The sequence below is a fragment of the Penicillium angulare genome (assembly GCF_028827245.1).
Source record: "Penicillium angulare strain IBT 27051 chromosome Unknown utg000004l_segment0_segment0, whole genome shotgun sequence".
In the NCBI taxonomy this organism is placed as follows: domain Eukaryota; kingdom Fungi; phylum Ascomycota; class Eurotiomycetes; order Eurotiales; family Aspergillaceae; genus Penicillium; species Penicillium angulare.
In genome coordinates this window covers 5,412,771-5,430,622 of record NW_026623163.1, presented here as the reverse complement: position 1 = coordinate 5,430,622, position 17,852 = coordinate 5,412,771, and the positions used below count along the sequence as shown (strand labels likewise).

At 48.2% G+C, this 17,852-nt stretch overlaps 5 protein-coding genes across 5 annotated transcripts; 3 read left to right on the top strand and 2 right to left on the bottom strand.

The window, feature by feature from the left end:
* Window positions 1–1,429: 1,429 nt before the first annotated feature.
* Window positions 1,430–4,480, top strand: N7478_005921 (basic helix-loop-helix domain-containing protein; the record flags this gene model as incomplete). Its single annotated transcript, XM_056922135.1, has 1 exon — window positions 1,430–4,480. The coding sequence occupies one exon, from the start codon at window positions 1,430–1,432 to the stop codon at window positions 4,478–4,480; it is 3,051 nt and encodes a 1,016-aa protein (XP_056780172.1).
* A 1,936-nt stretch (window positions 4,481–6,416) lies between these two features.
* On the top strand, window positions 6,417–8,491 carry N7478_005920 (ferric reductase family protein; the record flags this gene model as incomplete). Its single annotated transcript, XM_056922134.1, has 4 exons — window positions 6,417–7,017; window positions 7,099–7,160; window positions 7,258–7,819; window positions 8,094–8,491. The coding sequence occupies 4 exons, from the start codon at window positions 6,417–6,419 to the stop codon at window positions 8,489–8,491; spliced, it is 1,623 nt and encodes a 540-aa protein (XP_056780171.1).
* A 1,553-nt stretch (window positions 8,492–10,044) lies between these two features.
* dbp5 (ATP-dependent RNA helicase DBP5) lies at window positions 10,045–11,803 on the bottom strand (the record flags this gene model as incomplete). Its single annotated transcript, XM_056922133.1, has 5 exons — window positions 10,045–10,518; window positions 10,573–10,810; window positions 10,865–11,362; window positions 11,432–11,591; window positions 11,725–11,803. The coding sequence occupies 5 exons, from the start codon at window positions 11,801–11,803 to the stop codon at window positions 10,045–10,047; spliced, it is 1,449 nt and encodes a 482-aa protein (XP_056780170.1).
* A 650-nt stretch (window positions 11,804–12,453) lies between these two features.
* N7478_005918 (putative actin polymerization protein Bzz1) lies at window positions 12,454–15,005 on the top strand (the record flags this gene model as incomplete). Its single annotated transcript, XM_056922132.1, has 6 exons — window positions 12,454–12,498; window positions 12,563–12,589; window positions 12,702–13,229; window positions 13,286–13,366; window positions 13,432–14,563; window positions 14,623–15,005. The coding sequence occupies 6 exons, from the start codon at window positions 12,454–12,456 to the stop codon at window positions 15,003–15,005; spliced, it is 2,196 nt and encodes a 731-aa protein (XP_056780169.1).
* Window positions 15,006–15,515: 510 nt separating this feature from the next.
* On the bottom strand, window positions 15,516–17,015 carry N7478_005917 (uncharacterized protein; the record flags this gene model as incomplete). The annotated part of the gene is made up of 2 exons (XM_056922131.1): window positions 15,516–16,214; window positions 16,962–17,015. The coding sequence occupies 2 exons, from the start codon at window positions 17,013–17,015 to the stop codon at window positions 15,516–15,518; spliced, it is 753 nt and encodes a 250-aa protein (XP_056780168.1).
* Between the last annotated feature and the right edge of the window lie 837 nt (window positions 17,016–17,852).

Genomic DNA, 17,852 nt, shown 5'->3' with positions numbered 1-17,852 from the left:
CCGAATCCAAGGTTCAAAGTGGTCAACTTTCGAGACCTGGCAAGATAAAGTGCGCCGATTCTAGGCGGATTGCGTCTCGGGGGCTAGCGACGGGCGCTAGAGTGTTCAGGGTGGATGAATGACGAGGTTTCCATAACAGTAGCCTGCTTGCGAGAGGGGATTCTTTGCCCTTTTCTGCTTCTTAAGAATTAGCCCCCCGGAGACCGGTTGCTCCACTCCCTAGTAACTCTGCTCGAATCCTCCTATTCGTTCCTGTCTCCGTCGCTCAAGTTCCGGGCTACCGGTACGTTGGAAGTGGAGACGCTACACGATCAGATAAGATCAAGCTGCACAATCATTTTCTCGCCTGGACGCCACCCGGTGGGGTGCCAAGGCTTGCTGATCCTAGTTTTGAGCAGATTTTGAAATGAGAAGCAGAATTTTTCCTGAACCACAGAAAGACCTGTAAATCCAGCGGTAATGAAGCCAGTGCTGACCGTGAAAAGAGAAAGAGGTTGTTGATTTCGTTTATCTCGTTTGGCAAAATCACATGTCGTGAGCTGAGTCATCGGGCGGTGAAGATGGTAGATAGGACCACGAATAGCGGAAGGAATATATTACAGTCTACTTACAATACGTAACAGGGTGCTGTGGCCCGAGTGAACCTATAATTTTCGATACTTGTGTATATTACAGGCCCAATACAAGGATCCGTGGCTGCCGAGAAGCCGGAAGTGCATCGAGCCGCGATCATACGACTCCGCAGCTAAAAATGGCCCAGCCTAATTCTCTCCTTTATGCTGTAGGGACCAGATTGTAATCTCATCTTAACAACAACCAAAATTTATCCAGTAGATTCGCTCCATGAAATACTGGGCCCTGGTCTGTTTTTATTTTTCACACGGAGTAACACGGCCTGCATCCTGGTCCACCGTCCACACTATTTGGAGATGATCGCCTTCGCAGGGGACGGCCAAATCATTTGAGAATCCACACCTCCGTTCTAAGGTCCCGCCGACGCTACTGCACTAACAGGAGTGGGTATCTCTGCCTAGCTGCTCTTGGTATTCTCCTCGCTCTAACCATCTTCCCCTTCTCAGCTTTTCTCCTTTCCCCCCTCTCTACATGCTGTTCGACGTCACTGGCAATTCTAAACAGCTTCTAACCCTTCGAGTTGAACCTGCAAGTCCAGTAAGTGTACAATTGTGACTCTCATTTAATCTCCATTCACTGTATACAACCTATGCTGGTGAGGTTTCGAGGAAAGACTAGCATTTGCTAGAGAAGATCATGATGATCCTCAACCCTCTCTGCGCATAGTTGTGCCCATATTTTGACTGTATATAACTAACGTAGCATGCAGTGTGAACCACCTGGATAGGTGACAATCAATACACAACTTGACCTGAACAGCACGAGCCGGGATCCTTCACACGGATGCTCAGGCACCATGTCCGCACCAGGCATGGATAACGATTTTCAGCTCTTCTCTCCCCGCCGACAGTCCGGCGGAGGAAACACCAATGGAATTTATCGACAGCAGTCTTCAGACAATCATAATCAAGATTGGACTCAATGGATGCGATGGGATGAGCCGATGTTTGGCGAGAATGACCAGAAGAATGTCGATTCATCGATTGATCACCCGTTTATTTCTCCGCATACGACCATAAGATCCTCACCCAACCAGTTCCAGCAGACGGATTTCTCTCCCCAACTTCCGCTGGGACTCATGGAAATTCCACCGGACAACAACCATTCCAGAGGCTCGATACTATCAACCATCTCCGGGCCGCCTGGTCTGGTGTCTCCCATCTCAAGTGCCGGAACAAACCGAAAGCGAAAGACGGACAGCGATGACGACGCAACCACTGTGACTGGCCCTGTTCAACCTGGAAAGAAGATGCCGGCTAAAAAGAGAGCCCACAATGTCATTGAAAAACGATACCGGGCCAACCTGAATGAGAAGATCGCGGAATTGCGTGACAGCGTTCCGAGTCTTCGAACAACAAAGAACGCCAATGGTGACTCCAACGAAGATGAGGACGATGCAGACGGAGCTCAATCCGCGAGCAAGCTGAACAAGGCCTCTATTCTTTCCAAGGCCACCGAATATATCAAACATCTCGAAATCCGGAACAAGAGATTGGAAGATGAAAACACTGGACTTAAGAATCGACTTCGCCAAGCTGACAAGGCAGCTGACCAAGCCGTCACATCTTCTGCGTCGGTTTCATCTCCCAGCAATTATACTCCTTCTAGTGACTCCAGTGCGGGCACATCGCCAAGTGTGTTCTCGCAGCCCGATGAGATCAGCGGTGATTCACCTACCTCCTCGCAACCCGTTGAAGGTATGATCAAAATTCCCGATTCGTTCAAACGAATGCGTGAGGAAGGAAAGCAAGGCGTCTTTGGCGAGTCCTACATAAAAAATTCGTCCAGTCCCTATGGTCGCACAGAAGGAAACGGCCGACGATCTAGGATGCCCAATAAGTATATGCTGGGCGCTCTTGCTGGACTTATGGTCCTCGAAGGATTCGGTGGAGAACAGACCGAGTCTGAAGAAAAGGGCCTGTTCGCTCTTCCTTTGAACCTGCTCTCCCGCTTCCGGTCCCCGAGCCTTGCCCGTTTTGAGTCCTATTTACACAACTTTTGGTACTCCTGGCACGCACGCGCCATCTCACATTTCTTACTCCTTCTCGCCCTCGCGGTTGTGTGTGCATTCGTAGTCTTCCTTTACCTCTTCAATGCCCAAACAGTCTCACAGCGTGCCTTCCCAAAAGCAGTCAACGTAGGCAAAAATGCCTCACTCACTCCCAGTGATTTTCGGCGGCAGGCTTGGCTTACCAGTATGCAACGAGTCGGGGTACCACGTCATCGGTTCTTCCGTGAATGGTATGTCGTGACATCGCGATGTTTTGAATATGTTCTCCGGTGCTTGATGGGGTGGAAAATCTACTCTTGGGCCACTGGAATCACAGAGGAGGATGAAAGGGGCCGTGTTAAGACGTGGGATATTGCACTTGATGCCCAGCTTACCGGCGGCGATACCGAAATCAGCAAAAGCCGTCTGGTGCTCACAATATTTGCAGCAGGAACGCTACCAAGCAGCCCGATGAGAATGATTCTCAAGGCTTTGCACGTGCGCATTCTAATGTGGAGAGTTGGAGAACCCGGCTCTTGGTCTTTCCACGTTTCCAATGATGTTGCTCGCACTCTTGCCAACTATCAGTGGGGTGTTGCGAGAGAAATCAACAACGCACTCCCCGAGGGTCATCCAGATCAGCTTCCCAGCCACTTAGCCGAATTGATCAAACTCGATTGCGAAGATGTCATGATCGACTCCATCATCCAGAGAGCTGTGAATTTAACATGGAATCAACCAACCCAAGAGGGCACTGGAGATGACGCAGTTCTTCTCGATGTCGTTGAGGAAGATCCTGCAATTCAAAGCCCAGTGGATGCTCTTGCAGCTTGGTGGTCAAGTCACCTCCTGCAAAGTGCCATTCTGAAATACATGGAAGCCAGCGAAGGCGGCCCCGTCTCCAAAGCCAGCCGCGACACCTTCAAGGAAAAGATTCGCATGGCTCTTGATGTCGCTCCCCGGCTTTCAGCGGCCTACACTCGGGCCTTGGTTATGAAATCAGTATTTTTCGATCAAGATCGCATTAAGAATGTTGGTGCTGTACTCGCCACGCTTCCTAAAGATAAGCACAAGAGCCAGTGGAATCAGACTGCCAACTTCCTGGACTCTTCACTCCCCGTCTCGGTCCGAGATGAGATCTCCATCGCCGTCCGCTGTGCCATGATTGCCGCCATCGTCTCTGCGCGATCCACTGGCGACACTTCTCTCCCCGCTTCATTCACCATTCAGAAAGCGATAAACTGGTTCAATCAACTGCCCATTGACCCCGTTGAGCTTAGCTTACTTGGCTTTGCTTCGGTCTACCACTTACTACACCTTCTGGCGGCTGACGTTGACTACATCGCATCCTCGGACTCCTCTTCTCCCTCTTCGCCGGTCTCTGATGCTGCTTCATCCGCCGATGACGAGGCTGACGAAAAACCACGCACAGCTCGCAAACTCGCCGTCTGCCCACGCGATATCCCCAACATCGGTCGCGTTGCTGCCGATCTTATCTACTGGTCCCGCAACGCATATAACCCTGCTTTCTACGGTTTCTCGTCTAATTTGGTCGATGTTATTGTGAAGTCTTGCACTGCTCTCTGTGAAAATGCCGGTCTTAACGTGGACGACTATGTACACACCCCTCCGGAACCTATGCCATCTCGCAAGCGCAAAACCCGACGTCGACGTGGGGGCTCCGATCAATCCCTGATCAGTGACGCAGATCAAGATACTATTGAAACGCGCATGGGGAAGCCTCTTCGTCGAGAGCGCTCTGCAAGTAATGATACCGGCTATGGAAGTCTTAGCCTGGAAGAAGATGTACCATCTATTCCCAGAGTTCCTGAACAGGTTGAAGAGATATCAGCCTAAGGTTACACGCCAGGCTAGAAACTAATATGGTGTTTCCGATATTAATGATGGCGTTTTGGGCTGGATTACTCACGAAATACAAGCTGCGGTCAGCGGCCGGTCATGGCAGGAAATTATACTTTGGAACTCGGGAATTGGCATGTGCACTTCGCGCATGTTGGCGTTAAGGCCTTTCGTTACATATGTGAAGATAGCAATACTCGAATGAACCACTCTTACTTTTGGGTTAACATTTATCTATATCCACCTATATGTTTTTCATTCTTCTTTTTGAAGTCCATGTCGAATTTGGATCATTAGTTAGTGAACCCACCCGTGGTCTGGGCATTAATTAACCTTCGAACGTTCATGAGCACCTGAGGTCATGCAGCAAAGCCCGCCTCCCATTCCAAGTGGATATACCTGCCCTTGAACTCAAAATCAAATACCGAGTGGCGACGCCTATCTCATACATCTCAGGGGGAATCCCGTGACGATGCCGACCGCAGTCTTCCATGGTTGTTCTGACGTTCATCTAAATCAAATCACTCCCAAGGCCGAGATGACGGTTCTGACGAGAACCCATCACGAATTGACACCGTTTCCTCATCTCCCCTCATGACCCTCTCATAAGATAGCTAGATCTTATTCCGATCGGGGAATGGAGCTAGAGACAGCATAGCAAAAAGTTCGATGCAGTCTAGATCCCCCGGTCCCCGAGCAGCTGGATCATCTCCTACTTTTTCACAGCGGAATTCGGCAGTTGAACAAGGCACACGACCTTCAAATTTGTGTCATGGGTACTACGAAACGTACCCCGACGTCGTAAATGTACCAGGCACCGGGTCTGCTTTTTCTTTGCACATGGGGGTTTTCTTAGGTATTACGTAGTTAGGGTATCAATGGAGGTTTGTGTGTAGGCCATCTGCTACGTTGTCTCCACAATAAATCGAACTGGCCCATTGTTATATTTCAACGTTGCAGTTGCGTCCCAGAGAACTGGGCTTTGCCTATGCTCTATTCTCCCCCGGGTGGGCCGAATGATCGACGCCGAGAAATGACAAGACGTGGAAAGCCCCCAAGCCACTTCGCCTCTAGTGAGTCATAGTGAAGTTATTGACAGCTGTAGGAAGCCAATAAAGCTGCAGCTTCCGAATGAACTATACTGAAATCTCCAGTAGAAGGCAATTTCATTGAACGGAGCATAGTTAGTAACAAGGGGGCGGACATCCATAGCCACAACCGCAAACCGAAGGGGAAGATCGAGACGAAGCTTGGACCAACTCATCAACATTCCGTTTTCAGTCTTTTTTTGCTGCTCACAATGATTGGCACCTGGACCGGTATGCTAGTCCCCATCCCTTGTTATTCATGTAGGGTGTAGAATTCCTCTCATTCGTCGACACCCGCAAATGTCATAGTCCAATCTTGAACAGGAAATGGAATAACGCAAGCCGCTGTCCCTTTGACAGGCCTCGGTTCAGCGGGATCGAAGATCTAGACTTTTAAACTTTCCCATGCTCTAACCACTTACCGCGCGCATACCGCCGAATAAGCTCAAGATTGTCCCCGTAGTTCCCCGCCGAGTCTCTGGAACCCAATTCGGCTGGTTACACTCACGCTTTCGTGGAGACAAGAATGACGATGTTTTCAATTAGGCAGGATTTATCTCCAATACCCTTCAGGGGTCCATGACGGCATCCATCCATGGAAGATCTAATACCACGCAGATCTGGCGTAGATTGACTTTCTTTTTTTCTCCACGCGGAGTTAGAATCCTAATCGATTTTTTTTTTGGTTCCCTGGAAGTCTTCAAGAACCGTGCCTCCCCTTCCTTCTCCCTGGTCCACGAGTCCAAGGAGTTGCTGAGGATCCCAGTTGTTGGGAGGCTGACAACGGCACATAATTCGCTCTTCCTCCCAATCCATATACTGCGGTTCCCCTTTCAAATGACAACATGGGTGTCCAGCTCAAAGGAAATGGCCCCGGGGAGGCACCTATGAACCCAGAGGTTGCGGTTCCTCTTTTTGTTGTCGGGGGACTTGTGGCCATTGCCTTTTTATACCGGACAATTATTCGAATTCGACAAAGACAGAGAGCGAAATTGGCTCTTCAGACGGATGACCAGGCCCAGATTTCTCATACAAATGGCATAAATGCAAGCCTCAAGAAGCATCTGCTCTATGCGCCACTTTGGGGCTCACGGCATAGCCGAGAGTTCCGGTTTCTTAGGCTGCATATGGGATCGGTTCCCTTGAGACTTGAAGTAATCCTTTTGATTATTTATCTTGCTCTCAATATCATCTTTATAATTGTGACAGTTGATTGGTGGGAACCTTTCACCAAGAAGATGTTTCAACTGAAGTACGCTGCGGGCCACTTAGCAGTGATGAACACACCGGGTCTAGTTATTAGTGCTGGACGAAACAATCCTTTGATTTCTATGTTGGGGCTGTCATTTGATACATTCAACTTCATGCATCGTTGGGTTGGACGCACTATTGCGGCAAATGCTATTATCCACATGAGTGCTGTTTTAGCAAACCAAGCTTATATGAGTATGTACACTTCACACCTGGACAGTCTTTCACATCGTCTCCGATCTCAGGAGCACAACGCTAACATTCACTAATTGTTAGATGGCATGGATTACATTCTTTATACCATTTGGCAGATGCCGTTTTATATATATGGACTAGTGGTATGTTCTTGCTCCGGGACTTCACTCAGGCTGATTTATGTTTCTAATTTTGCAAAATTTGCAGGCACTCCTAGGATTCGTTTTCATTTTTATCCAGTCACTTTCCCCACTTCGACACTCTTTCTACGAATTATTTCTTCATTTACATGTCGCACTGGCTGTCATGTCATTCGTGGCTCTATGGTACCACCTAAAGAACCTTCTGCAACAGAAGGTATTACTGGGCACTCTAGTTCTGTGGGGATTAGATAGAGCCACTCGGCTTCTAGTTCTTATTTGGAGGAATTGTGGCAAGCGCCGTACAACGGCTACAGTCGAGGCCCTTCCAGGTTCTGTGGCCAAAGTCGAAGTTGAAGTCTCCCGAGCCTGGAACTTTCGTCCTGGTCAATACATGTACTTGTACATGCCATGTCTTGGCCTCTGGACCTCACACCCATTTACTGTTGCTTGGACATCGACCAAAGACTCTTCTTCACTGGATCTAAGCGAGAAGCGCAGCTCCACAGACTCTTTTGCTACCCTTATCGGCGGATCTGAAACAACAACTATGTCTGTCTTAATTAAAGGTCAAGATGGCTTTACCAAAAAGCTCATTCAGAAAGCTGAGGACTCCCCTGAGGGGAGAATTAAGGCTATGGCATTAGCAGAGGGTCCATTTGGTACGTGTCAGATTGAACCACAAAACAACTGATCTCCGTTTAACTAACTTTGAGTAACAGGAGGCATACATTCTTTGGCATCCTATGGAACTCTGTTATTAGTAGCTGGCGGTATCGGAATCACGCATCCCATGTCCTACCTGCATGATGTTGTCACAAATTTTACATCTCGGAAATCAGCAACACGCAAGGTCCATCTGGTTTGGATGATCCGCAGCCTAGGTAGGTGCCTTTTTTCGATGTAATATTGAACAATTACTAATATTATGTGAAGATCATTTATCATGGATTCAAGCATGGATGCTCGATATCTTAGGACACGACGCACTCAACACCATGATCGACTCCAAGGGCGACACCTATTTCCAATTTCCCGGCCTCATGCTGTCTATTCGAATCCATGTGACAGGACACAAGGAGAACGTTGAAGAATTTCTTCCATTACCGGAAACCCCTTGGACAGAATGCGCGCCATCCAATGTTCCTGTAGCGGTTGAGTACGGCAAGCCGTGCTTCAAGACATTACTGGAGAATGAGAAAGCGGAGCAGGTCGGTGCTTTGGCAGTCAGTGTCTGTGGCCCTGGTGGCCTTGGCGACAGTGTTCGGGAAGCTGTTCGGAATGTGCAAGGCGAGAAGACTGTTGATCTTTTTGAAGAAGCCTTCTCGTGGTGATTATAATGGATCATATATATAAATAATGCCCTGTAGTGATCTGGCGTTTAGGGAGTCGTACATATGTTAGACGCTATAAGCTGTTATAAATATTTTATAAATGTCATTTCAATTACATTTCTCTCAAACCAAAAAGAATCTTTCAAGTAGACGCGCGGAGTGGAAAAAAGAAAAAAAGAAGAAACAAAAAAGAAATTCAAGCGAGCGACGCAGGGATCGAACCTGCAATCTTCTGAAGGAGGTGGAACACCGAAATCAGACGCCTTGCCATTAGGCCAGCCGCCCTCCATATTTAGAAGAGCGATATTGGAAGCTCATAACCTAAGTTGTTACTTGTAGGAGCCTGTCCACCTGGATTAAATTCTATCCGGCGCTATTACCCACGGTTAATACCGTATGAATCATATTTACAACCTGGGCTATATATTTGATGGGGAAAAAAGCAGGTAGAACAACAGTTCTGGCGGCAAGACAGGCAGGAATAGCAGCCCTAACACCAGTAGCGATGGTAGGGGCAGGGGCAGCGGAGGCAGCAGACCAAGCAAGAGCCCCGGGCGGAGAAAGAGACTATATCTTTGAAATAGCGGACAAGTATAGAGAAATAATGTTGTACTTGAAACCTTGGTATATCTGGTTACAAAATAGGCACCTAGGTAGTCATTACCGTATCAGACTCAACGCCTTCAGGCTATTGGTGGGCGGGAATAGCCTCACCTACTTTAGAATCGCAGCAGCTGTGATAGAGAAAGTCAACTTTTAGGGAAGGCTTTGATCTACTCTATTATTGTATAGTAATTACATTCTTTCATTATTCCTATGGTTCTTACGTATGCATCATAGGTACTTAACAGATATTTAAACATCCATTATGGATCCAAGTACTAGGGAGCATCATGATATCTTAATAGGGAAGTCCCATGATTTCACAGGGCCCCTCTCCAGAGCTATCTTTCTTGCTCGCTTCCTTCAACCTTGGAAGTTCATCTCTTCTCTTTCTTTAGCTTTGTTATTATTTGTATGCATGCTACAAGATGTGATTCGTTAGAACCCCTCAACACATCAGATCCGAAGAGTGTAATCCACAATACCAATTTGCCTGCCTGGGTACCAGACATCCATACCGGAGTCCAAAGTCCATCGATATACTTTAATTGACTTTGATCTGCTTAACAGCGATGGAAGAGATGTTCCATTGTAATAACATGGATGGAGGCGTGGTCTTCAATGGCTGGTTGTTTTGAATATATTTTCCAAGGTTCAAGTTGATGTGAAAATGGAACCCCGAAAGCAACTGGCATTCGATCGTTGAATTTGTAAATTAGTTTTATGAGAACTGAAGATTTCAATGTTAGATATGTGCTCGGTCTGAGCTAAGACTTATTAATATGCGGAGGTACTATAGTATGCACATAGTGACAAGAGAGTTCGTGAGTTGGTATCTATTTTCCTTGCAGCTATCCATCCAAATCACTAGAAATGAAAGGGCCAAGATAGGAATTCATAAATCTTCATACATTAATCAGTTAACCACCAAGCAACGTCGCACAGCCAAGTTACTGATTAAATTTGGCTTGGGCGCGACTGTTCTTGATGGTTTTTTTTATGAGCTCCTCCACTTCATCCCAGTCACCGGTATCGATACGATCAATAGTACACTGGAAGTGAGTCTGGATCATGCGGAGCATCTCCCACTCCTGTCGGCTCCCCACGAACGAGATAGCAACACCAATGCGCCCGAAACGACCTGTTCGGCCAATACGGTGCAGGTATGTTTGGTAGTCAGGCTCGCCCGTATTGCGGTTGTTCTCAAAAGCGGCAGGAATATCGTAGTTGATAACCAAAGAAACAGTGGAGACATCGATTCCACGAGCAAGGACGTTGGTTGTAATGAGAACCTTGGCCTCTCCGCTGCGGAAACGGTCAATGATCGAATCACGCTGAGATCCTTCGATACCACCAGTTAGGGAAGCGACAGTGTGCCCCTGAGCAGTCATACGACTCTCAATCTGAGAAGCAGAGGCCCGGGTCTAGAGAAATTGTTAGAATGGAAATTTCATCGGCATTGGTTGATTATCACTCACCTTGACGAAAATGATCGATGAGCCAACAGTAAGCAAACCATATAGCTGAATGAGGCTTGCGTATTTCTCCTCTTCGTTGTTACAATCCATGTATAACTGCTTGATACCCTCCACTGTCAACTCATCATGCTTCAAGGTGATCTCGTTGGCCGAGGGAGCAAATTTGCCCGCATAAGTGTGCACGTGAGTGGGGAAAGTGGCGGAAAAGAGGACGACCTGGATGGTACGCGGAAGCATACTGTTTATGATTGTCAGTTGGGATACCTTTTTCTTAAATGACTTTGGGACTTACGCCTTGACACGGATACATTGGTCACCAAGACCTTGCTGGTCCAGCATGTTATCTGCCTCGTCCAGAACCAGGACCTTGAGCTGAGTCGGGTTCATAATGCGTTTCTTGATCATATCCTGGACGGTACCAGGAGTGCCAACCACCACGGAACAATCCATACGAGCGGGGCGAATAGAAGTCTCGGTGGGGACGGCGGTACCAATGACCAAGCCGTCCAGGAATTGACCCATGACTTGGATGACACCAACGATCTGACGAGCTAACTCGCGAGTTGGCGCCAGAATAAGTGCCTGTGGGGTAATTTGCGATTGCTCGGTGGTGAGGTCGAGGCGGCTTAACACATTGAGGACGAAAGCGGCTGTCTTTCCAGTACCAGACTGGGATTGTCCGACAAGGTTTTTGGGTGGGTTGCTCATCAAGAGGGGAAGAGCTCGTTCTTGGACTTTGGAGGGCTTGCGGAAGTTCATTGAAGACAAACCCTTCAGGATTCGCTCATCCCTGGGTGCGCACAGTGTGTTAGCAATTCGGAAGGCGCGTTATCACGAAAGCGGGTTTTGGAGCACTTACAACCCAAGGTTATCAAAAGTCTGGATTGAGAAAAGAGGATTATTTGGGTCTGCTTGGAGGTCGCTCAGCTTGACCTCGACTGTGTAGTCTGGCTCCTGTAGCTCTGAGCCTCCAAGCTTATCACCTGCGCCATCCCTAGCGCCATCTTCAGATGCAACTTCTAAGAGAGGGAAAGACCTCGTTAGCCAATGAAAAAATTATCAAGCCACACTTTCTTGGAAGGAAGGTGGTTGGTAAAGAGTGATTGATAAGTGTGGCCATTTGACTTTTGCGCGCGGGGGTTTTTTTCGTACCAGCAGGAGCATCGGGCTTGGAGACGCGATCGGCCAGTGAGCCTCCAACTGGAGCGGCATCAGGGGTGTCGGATGACATTGTGTGGTAGCAAAATACTTGCGATAGCGCTGTTTTTGTGAGGGAAATTGACGCGAATTGAGAGGTGAAGCGACCAGTGATGAGTCGCGGGGTAGCTGCAGCGTCGAGCTTGAAGTTTCAGTTTCTGGATGGGCGGAAACAGCAAGGAGGAGGAATTTAAAGGGAGAGAGGAAGTCTAAGGACAACCTCTAGGACGTGTCACTTGTGGAGTCACGTAGGTTCGGAGGAGGAGGAAGGTAGAATCGCAGTGAACAAACTGAAGGAAGGAACGACCAGGTGGATGAATGCCGCCGTCAAAAACAGAAGGAACGAATGACGGAACTCGACGGCACTAGTCCCAACCGAGGAGTCTGTTACGTGGTATTACGGCGGTAATTTATCCTTTGACGCCGGGATTCACAACGGAACAATTTAATCTGATCATACGGTATTGTCACAGGTACCGCAAAGCTCCCCGCCTTTCTTAAGATCATCATCCTTGCTGCCCCAATTTGGCTCTTGTCGGGAGTCTCTGCGTTTTGATCTTGTCCTTCTTATAGATTTTGCGATTATACATTCATTGAATTATCCTCCCTATTTCTGACACCCCCATTTTTGTGTTCTTCCGACAACTAGCTCATGCGTGAGCTGGCCTCGATCTCGACGTAGCCATGGCGGCAGCAGACGTGGCTCCCCAGTTTGGAGCGGAACTAAAGGTAAAGATCCCCGCCATGCAGCAAACTGTCTTATCATGGAGGCTAACAGATTAATATCATATAGGACTCTTTCAAGCCCGTCAACGCTTGGGTATGTTTATCGACATCAGTTCCCCCTTGCCCGATCCACCCCCGCAACTGCACCGCACCGCGCCATACGACCACGTTGATGGGGCCGAAGCTAATGCAGTGACGTTGCACAGGTATCGAACGGTATATCGTGGCTGGAAGAAGTTCAACAATTTTACCGAGAACGTAGCGTTATAGAGAAGGAATATGCAACAAAGCTCTCTGCTCTTTGCCAGAGGTATCATGACCGCAAGTCAAAGAAGATTGGTCCGTTGAGTGTCGGCGACACTCCAACCATGACCCCCGGCTCCCTCGAAAGCGCCTCTCTCACAACATGGACTACTCAATTGAGTACGGTGGAGGCACACGCAGCAGAGCGCGATAAATTTGGCACGGAATTGGTCACCCATGTCGCCGAACCCATGAAACAAGCGGCGCTGCAATACGAAGAAATCCGGAAATGCCATTCTGACTACCATGCGAAGCTGGAAAAAGAACGAGACACGTCATATGGAGAATTAAAGAAGGCGAAGGGTAAATATGACGGTTCTTGTCAAGAGGTAGAGTCCCGAAGAAAAAAGATGGACTCTTCTTTCGACCATAGCAAGGCCAAGGCGCAGGGCGCGTTCCAGCAACAATTATTGGAGATGAACAATTATAAGGTACTGACTCGCGTGAACCAATCTGTATTCCATCGAATAATTAACAAATCGAGCAGAACCTATACCTTTTACAAATCAATGTCACCAACAAATTAAAGGAGAAATTCTTTCATGAATATGTCCCAGAGGTGGTTGATGTGAGTGGTTTCATTACTTCCCTTCCTCGATATTTCTTGTGGAAATACTCATCTAAAATATATAGGGCTTGCAAGATCTTAATGAAACCCGGGTTTCAAAATTGAACGCTTTATGGATTCTAGCAACGCAGCTAGAAAAGGCGGCCTTCACAACCAGCGTAAACAACGCCTCAAACCTGCTTAATGAGATTCCCCGCAACGACCCTCGAATGGATTCCATGATGTTCCTTCAGCATAACGCCATTCAGTCCCAGGAGCCTGCCAACATGGGATTCGAGCCTAGCTCCATTTGGCACGATGACGCCTCTATCATCACTGATGAAGCTGCTAAGGTGTTCCTTCGCAATTTGCTTGGAAAGAGCAAAACGCAGGTGCGCGAAATGCGAGTGGAAGCAGATCGAAGGAAGCGCGAAGTGGAGAGCGGCAAGAAGACTAGGCAAACTATTCGCCAAGCCAAAGATAGTCGCAGTGAAGTTGAAATCGTGCGGAATATATTCCAGTGGCAGGAGCTCTTGCACGAAGTGGATCGCAAATGGCTGGCGGCAGAAGTTGAGACTGCTACGATTATAGCGGTAGCGGGAGACCTATCCCTAGGAGCTCAAAACCATAACTTCCGGTCGCAAACATTCAAGATTCCTACAAACTGTGATTATTGTGGAGATCGTATTTGGGGTCTTTCTGCTAAGGGATTCGACTGCCAGGACTGCGGGTATACATGTCACAGCAAGTGTCAAATGAAGGTTCCTGCTGAATGCCCGGGTGAGCAGACAAAAGAAGAGAAGAAGAAACTTAAAGTGATGCGACAGGAACAGGCAGGTTCTGGACCTGCTGTGGATCTTGAATCCTCAGCTACATCGGCGACTGCGCCATCTCTTACTCGTCAAAATACCATGAACTCCCTTAGCTCGGGCTATGCAGCTAGTACAGCCCGTTCTGCATCCAACGTGGCTGTTCAACCCACCCCTGAGGACCCTGCAGATGAAGTTTCAGCCCCTGTGGCTGAGACCAAGCCAAATGCTGGAAGGAAGCACCGAGTCATGGCTCCACCCCCTACGGCATATATGAGTGCTCCACCACCAATGGAGTCAAGTACGTTTGCCAAACCCAGAGGAAAGATGGTTTATGGGTTTGAGGCTACTGGCTCCGATGAAGTCACAGTACGAGATGGAGATGACGTGATGATTGTTGAGCCCGATGGTGAGTATCATCCCAATGAAGAACCTTAGTATAAAATCGGAGAGACTAATGGTTTGTAGATGGATCCGGCTGGATGCGTGTTAGCATAGGCGGTCAAGAAGGACTCGTCCCAGCCTCATACGTCGAAGCCGCACCGACGCCAGCTCCATCAGCTAGTTTGCCCGAACGACCGGGCTCCACCTATTCAAACTCCTCAGCATCATTGGCTGGATCGGCTACACCCAAGCGAGTGGGACCAGCAGTTGCCCCGCGCAGAGGTGCAAAAAAGCTTCAATATGTCGAAGCGTTGTATGATTATGAGGCTCGAAGCGACGTGGAGTGGAACATGGCGGAGGGCGATCGATTTGTCCTGATTACCCGGGACGGTGGCGATGGGTGGGCAGATGTGGAGCGCGGTGGGGTCACAAAGAGTGTTCCGGCGAACTATATCCAAGAAGTGTAAGGTGAAATATGGAGTGGACATCTGTAGTATAGACTAGCCTCAGTATAGTGAGAGAGAGCTAGCTTTTGTGGGGTAAAGCGATGCCGTCGTTGTGTGCTGCGTTTCTTTTTTTGGTATACGGCGTTATCCTAGCCCTCTCAGCATGATTTGCATCAGCAAGGAGCGTTTGAGGGGTCGTCTTCTCTGTTATTTATTCAGCTGCTGTTAGTTATTGCATTTAGATTCTTTGTTCTCCTTTGCTTCTCGCGAGCAAATCACGCACTGATTTATGGTTGCTAGGACCGGGGCACCTAGGCGTAGACACACGTCTGAATATTCCGGCTTCAATAGTAAAATTCATAGATCCTTCCATAATTGCCAAAATAGCCACTCGCTCGTCCATCAAAAATAAAAACATTCGTCTGTATACATAATCCACTCGCTAGTGATTCGTAATCATCGTCATCCATCATCGTGGTCATAATCATCATCATTCATGACATTTTAGCTCCCTACAGGGACACTTAAATGTCATCGTGTCACGGGGGGAAAGCCCATATCTAAATGCTCAAATCCAGTCTCAGGCGACCACATATATCTCGACCAATCCTCGACATGAAACAACTCCTCCACCAACCCCTCCGTAACATCGACATCCATATCCTCCAAATACCCCAACGGACCACGATCAACCCCCAAAGCCGGATCCAACGGGAAATCAAATGGATTAGCACTTTCAAGAGGGCTAATCAGCGGAGCCTGCGCATAAGCAGCAGAAACAGAGGAAGAAGAAGTAGGCAAAAGTGAATACAACGGGTCAAACATATCCCCTGTAACAACAGGATCCAGATCAAGATCAGAGGGACATAGATTAGCCGCAGACCGCGCGAGACGGTCATGATCCCGTTCACCTGAAACACCGGTAGAACTACAAGAGGTCGTGCTAAGCAGACCAGCAGATAATGTTCGGGTAGTGGAATCATTGCCCGAGCCCTCTGAGCCGGACCAATATCCCGCGCCGACGGCTGAGGAGCGACGGTATGAAGGGGTTTGCTCGCCGGTGGGGGTATGGGAGGAGGAAGCAGCAGAAGTCGAACCTGACCTCGAGACTTGTGCTGAGGAGGACTCGCCGGGTTTACTCTTTTTGGAACTGTGCGATGGTCGGGGCGCGATGGGTTGGAAACCGTTCGGATTATGGTGGCGTGGGTAGAGTCTGGCGTGCGTTGCTTTCTAAAACCAAAAAGCATCAGCACCATGCCGTCGTCTTTTCTTCTAGCTGAAGCAGCTGCCTTCCAGTGGTGGGAACGGCATGTTGTGCGTGTGTGTTTGCGTTACTTTTGAAGGATGTTTAAGTTCTGTCTCGCGCTTTTGACGCGCATGTTCTGTTGGGGATTCGCATGGTGTTGAATGGCAGATGGAACAAGTTGCGAAGGGACGGCCCTTGCGCTTGATGCGAATTAATGGTCGATCTGATTGTGTTAGCAAGTGTTCGGTTTTCTTTTCGTTTTGCGTGTTCAATGATTATAGGGTGATTGGTTGGGAAACTATACCATGATGTTTGCAACTGGTCACACGGTGGCCCCGTATGCAAGCTTCACACGCCCACTTTTGACCGTCGATGAGCATCCCTCTAGGGCTCGAATAAGATGAAAAGGAATATAGCTACAAGTTCAGGTTGGGGGAGGTTATATACTTATTTTGCTTCTCCCCGACCCCATTGATCGTCCCTGACCTGAGGTACTTTTTTGCAGATTATTTTTTTCTTTTTCTACTTTTTGACCCGTTTTTCTTTTTGTTTTATTATTTTTCTTTTTTACTTTCATGCCGTAGGACTGAGGGGCCACGACCCATTGGGAGCTATGACATACGATGACACAAAACATGCCCTTAGCTCCATAATTTCTTACAGTAGCATAGGGCATAGTTTTGGCATAGTTTCGTTCGTTTTTGTGTGTCGTAGAAACCAATCTGCGACACTGATTCGTTTTCACAGCCACAGGATCGCCCATGGGTGGGAACTGGCGCGTGCATTTCGGCGGGTTCCGTACGGAGTATACTTCTTTTGATTATTTAAATTATGATTATTCGATTTATTCTGTTTTGGTACTTTCTATGGGAGCTTGGGCCGGGGGAAACAAGTATTGAAAAGTTGCTTTTGCGGCACTTTTTGCACGCGCATATCTAGGTGCGTGGGGCTGCGGAGCATAGAGCACGGAGCAGTTGGTGGCTAATTGACTAGGAACCAGCTTTAACGCACTGTAGAATGGCCTGGACGGGGAGAAGGATTTTTTTTTCATACTGTGCCAGATAGAACAATGAGGGATTTTTTGGATCTTACAGGTGGCTAGGGAAAGTGGTAATTTCGAAGAGATTCCCGAATTACCCATAATTCCACCAAAATCCAGCGATGTCCACTAAGTACGGAAAAATGCAAACAGGAACCGTCGAATTGGAATTTCCCACCTTCCCGAGCCACAGAACATGTCGATACTGGAATCTGTGGCCCCTTTGATACTCTGCCGGGCTGCCAGATCGGTGCTAGATCTTACCTACAAATGCCTCATACTTATGCTGTTCCAATAAATCGGGATACCTGTACTTGTTGTACCGAGGGCGGGGGCCTCAAGAAAAAAATTTACGAGCCAGGTAACCGCCAATTTTCCGCTAATGGTTCTTCGTAGCTCGGCAGAAGAAACGGCCGCTCGGTTCACAATGGGGCTGGTGCATGCACGAGCAATGATATCACCCCCACCTATAGCTTGCTTTAGCATGGCCAACACAGGGGTGTTTTGCATGGACCCCGGTCAGCAAGATCGGTCTCTCTTACACTGGAGGTGGCTGTGCGGCACCGATTCGTTCAGGTGGCGT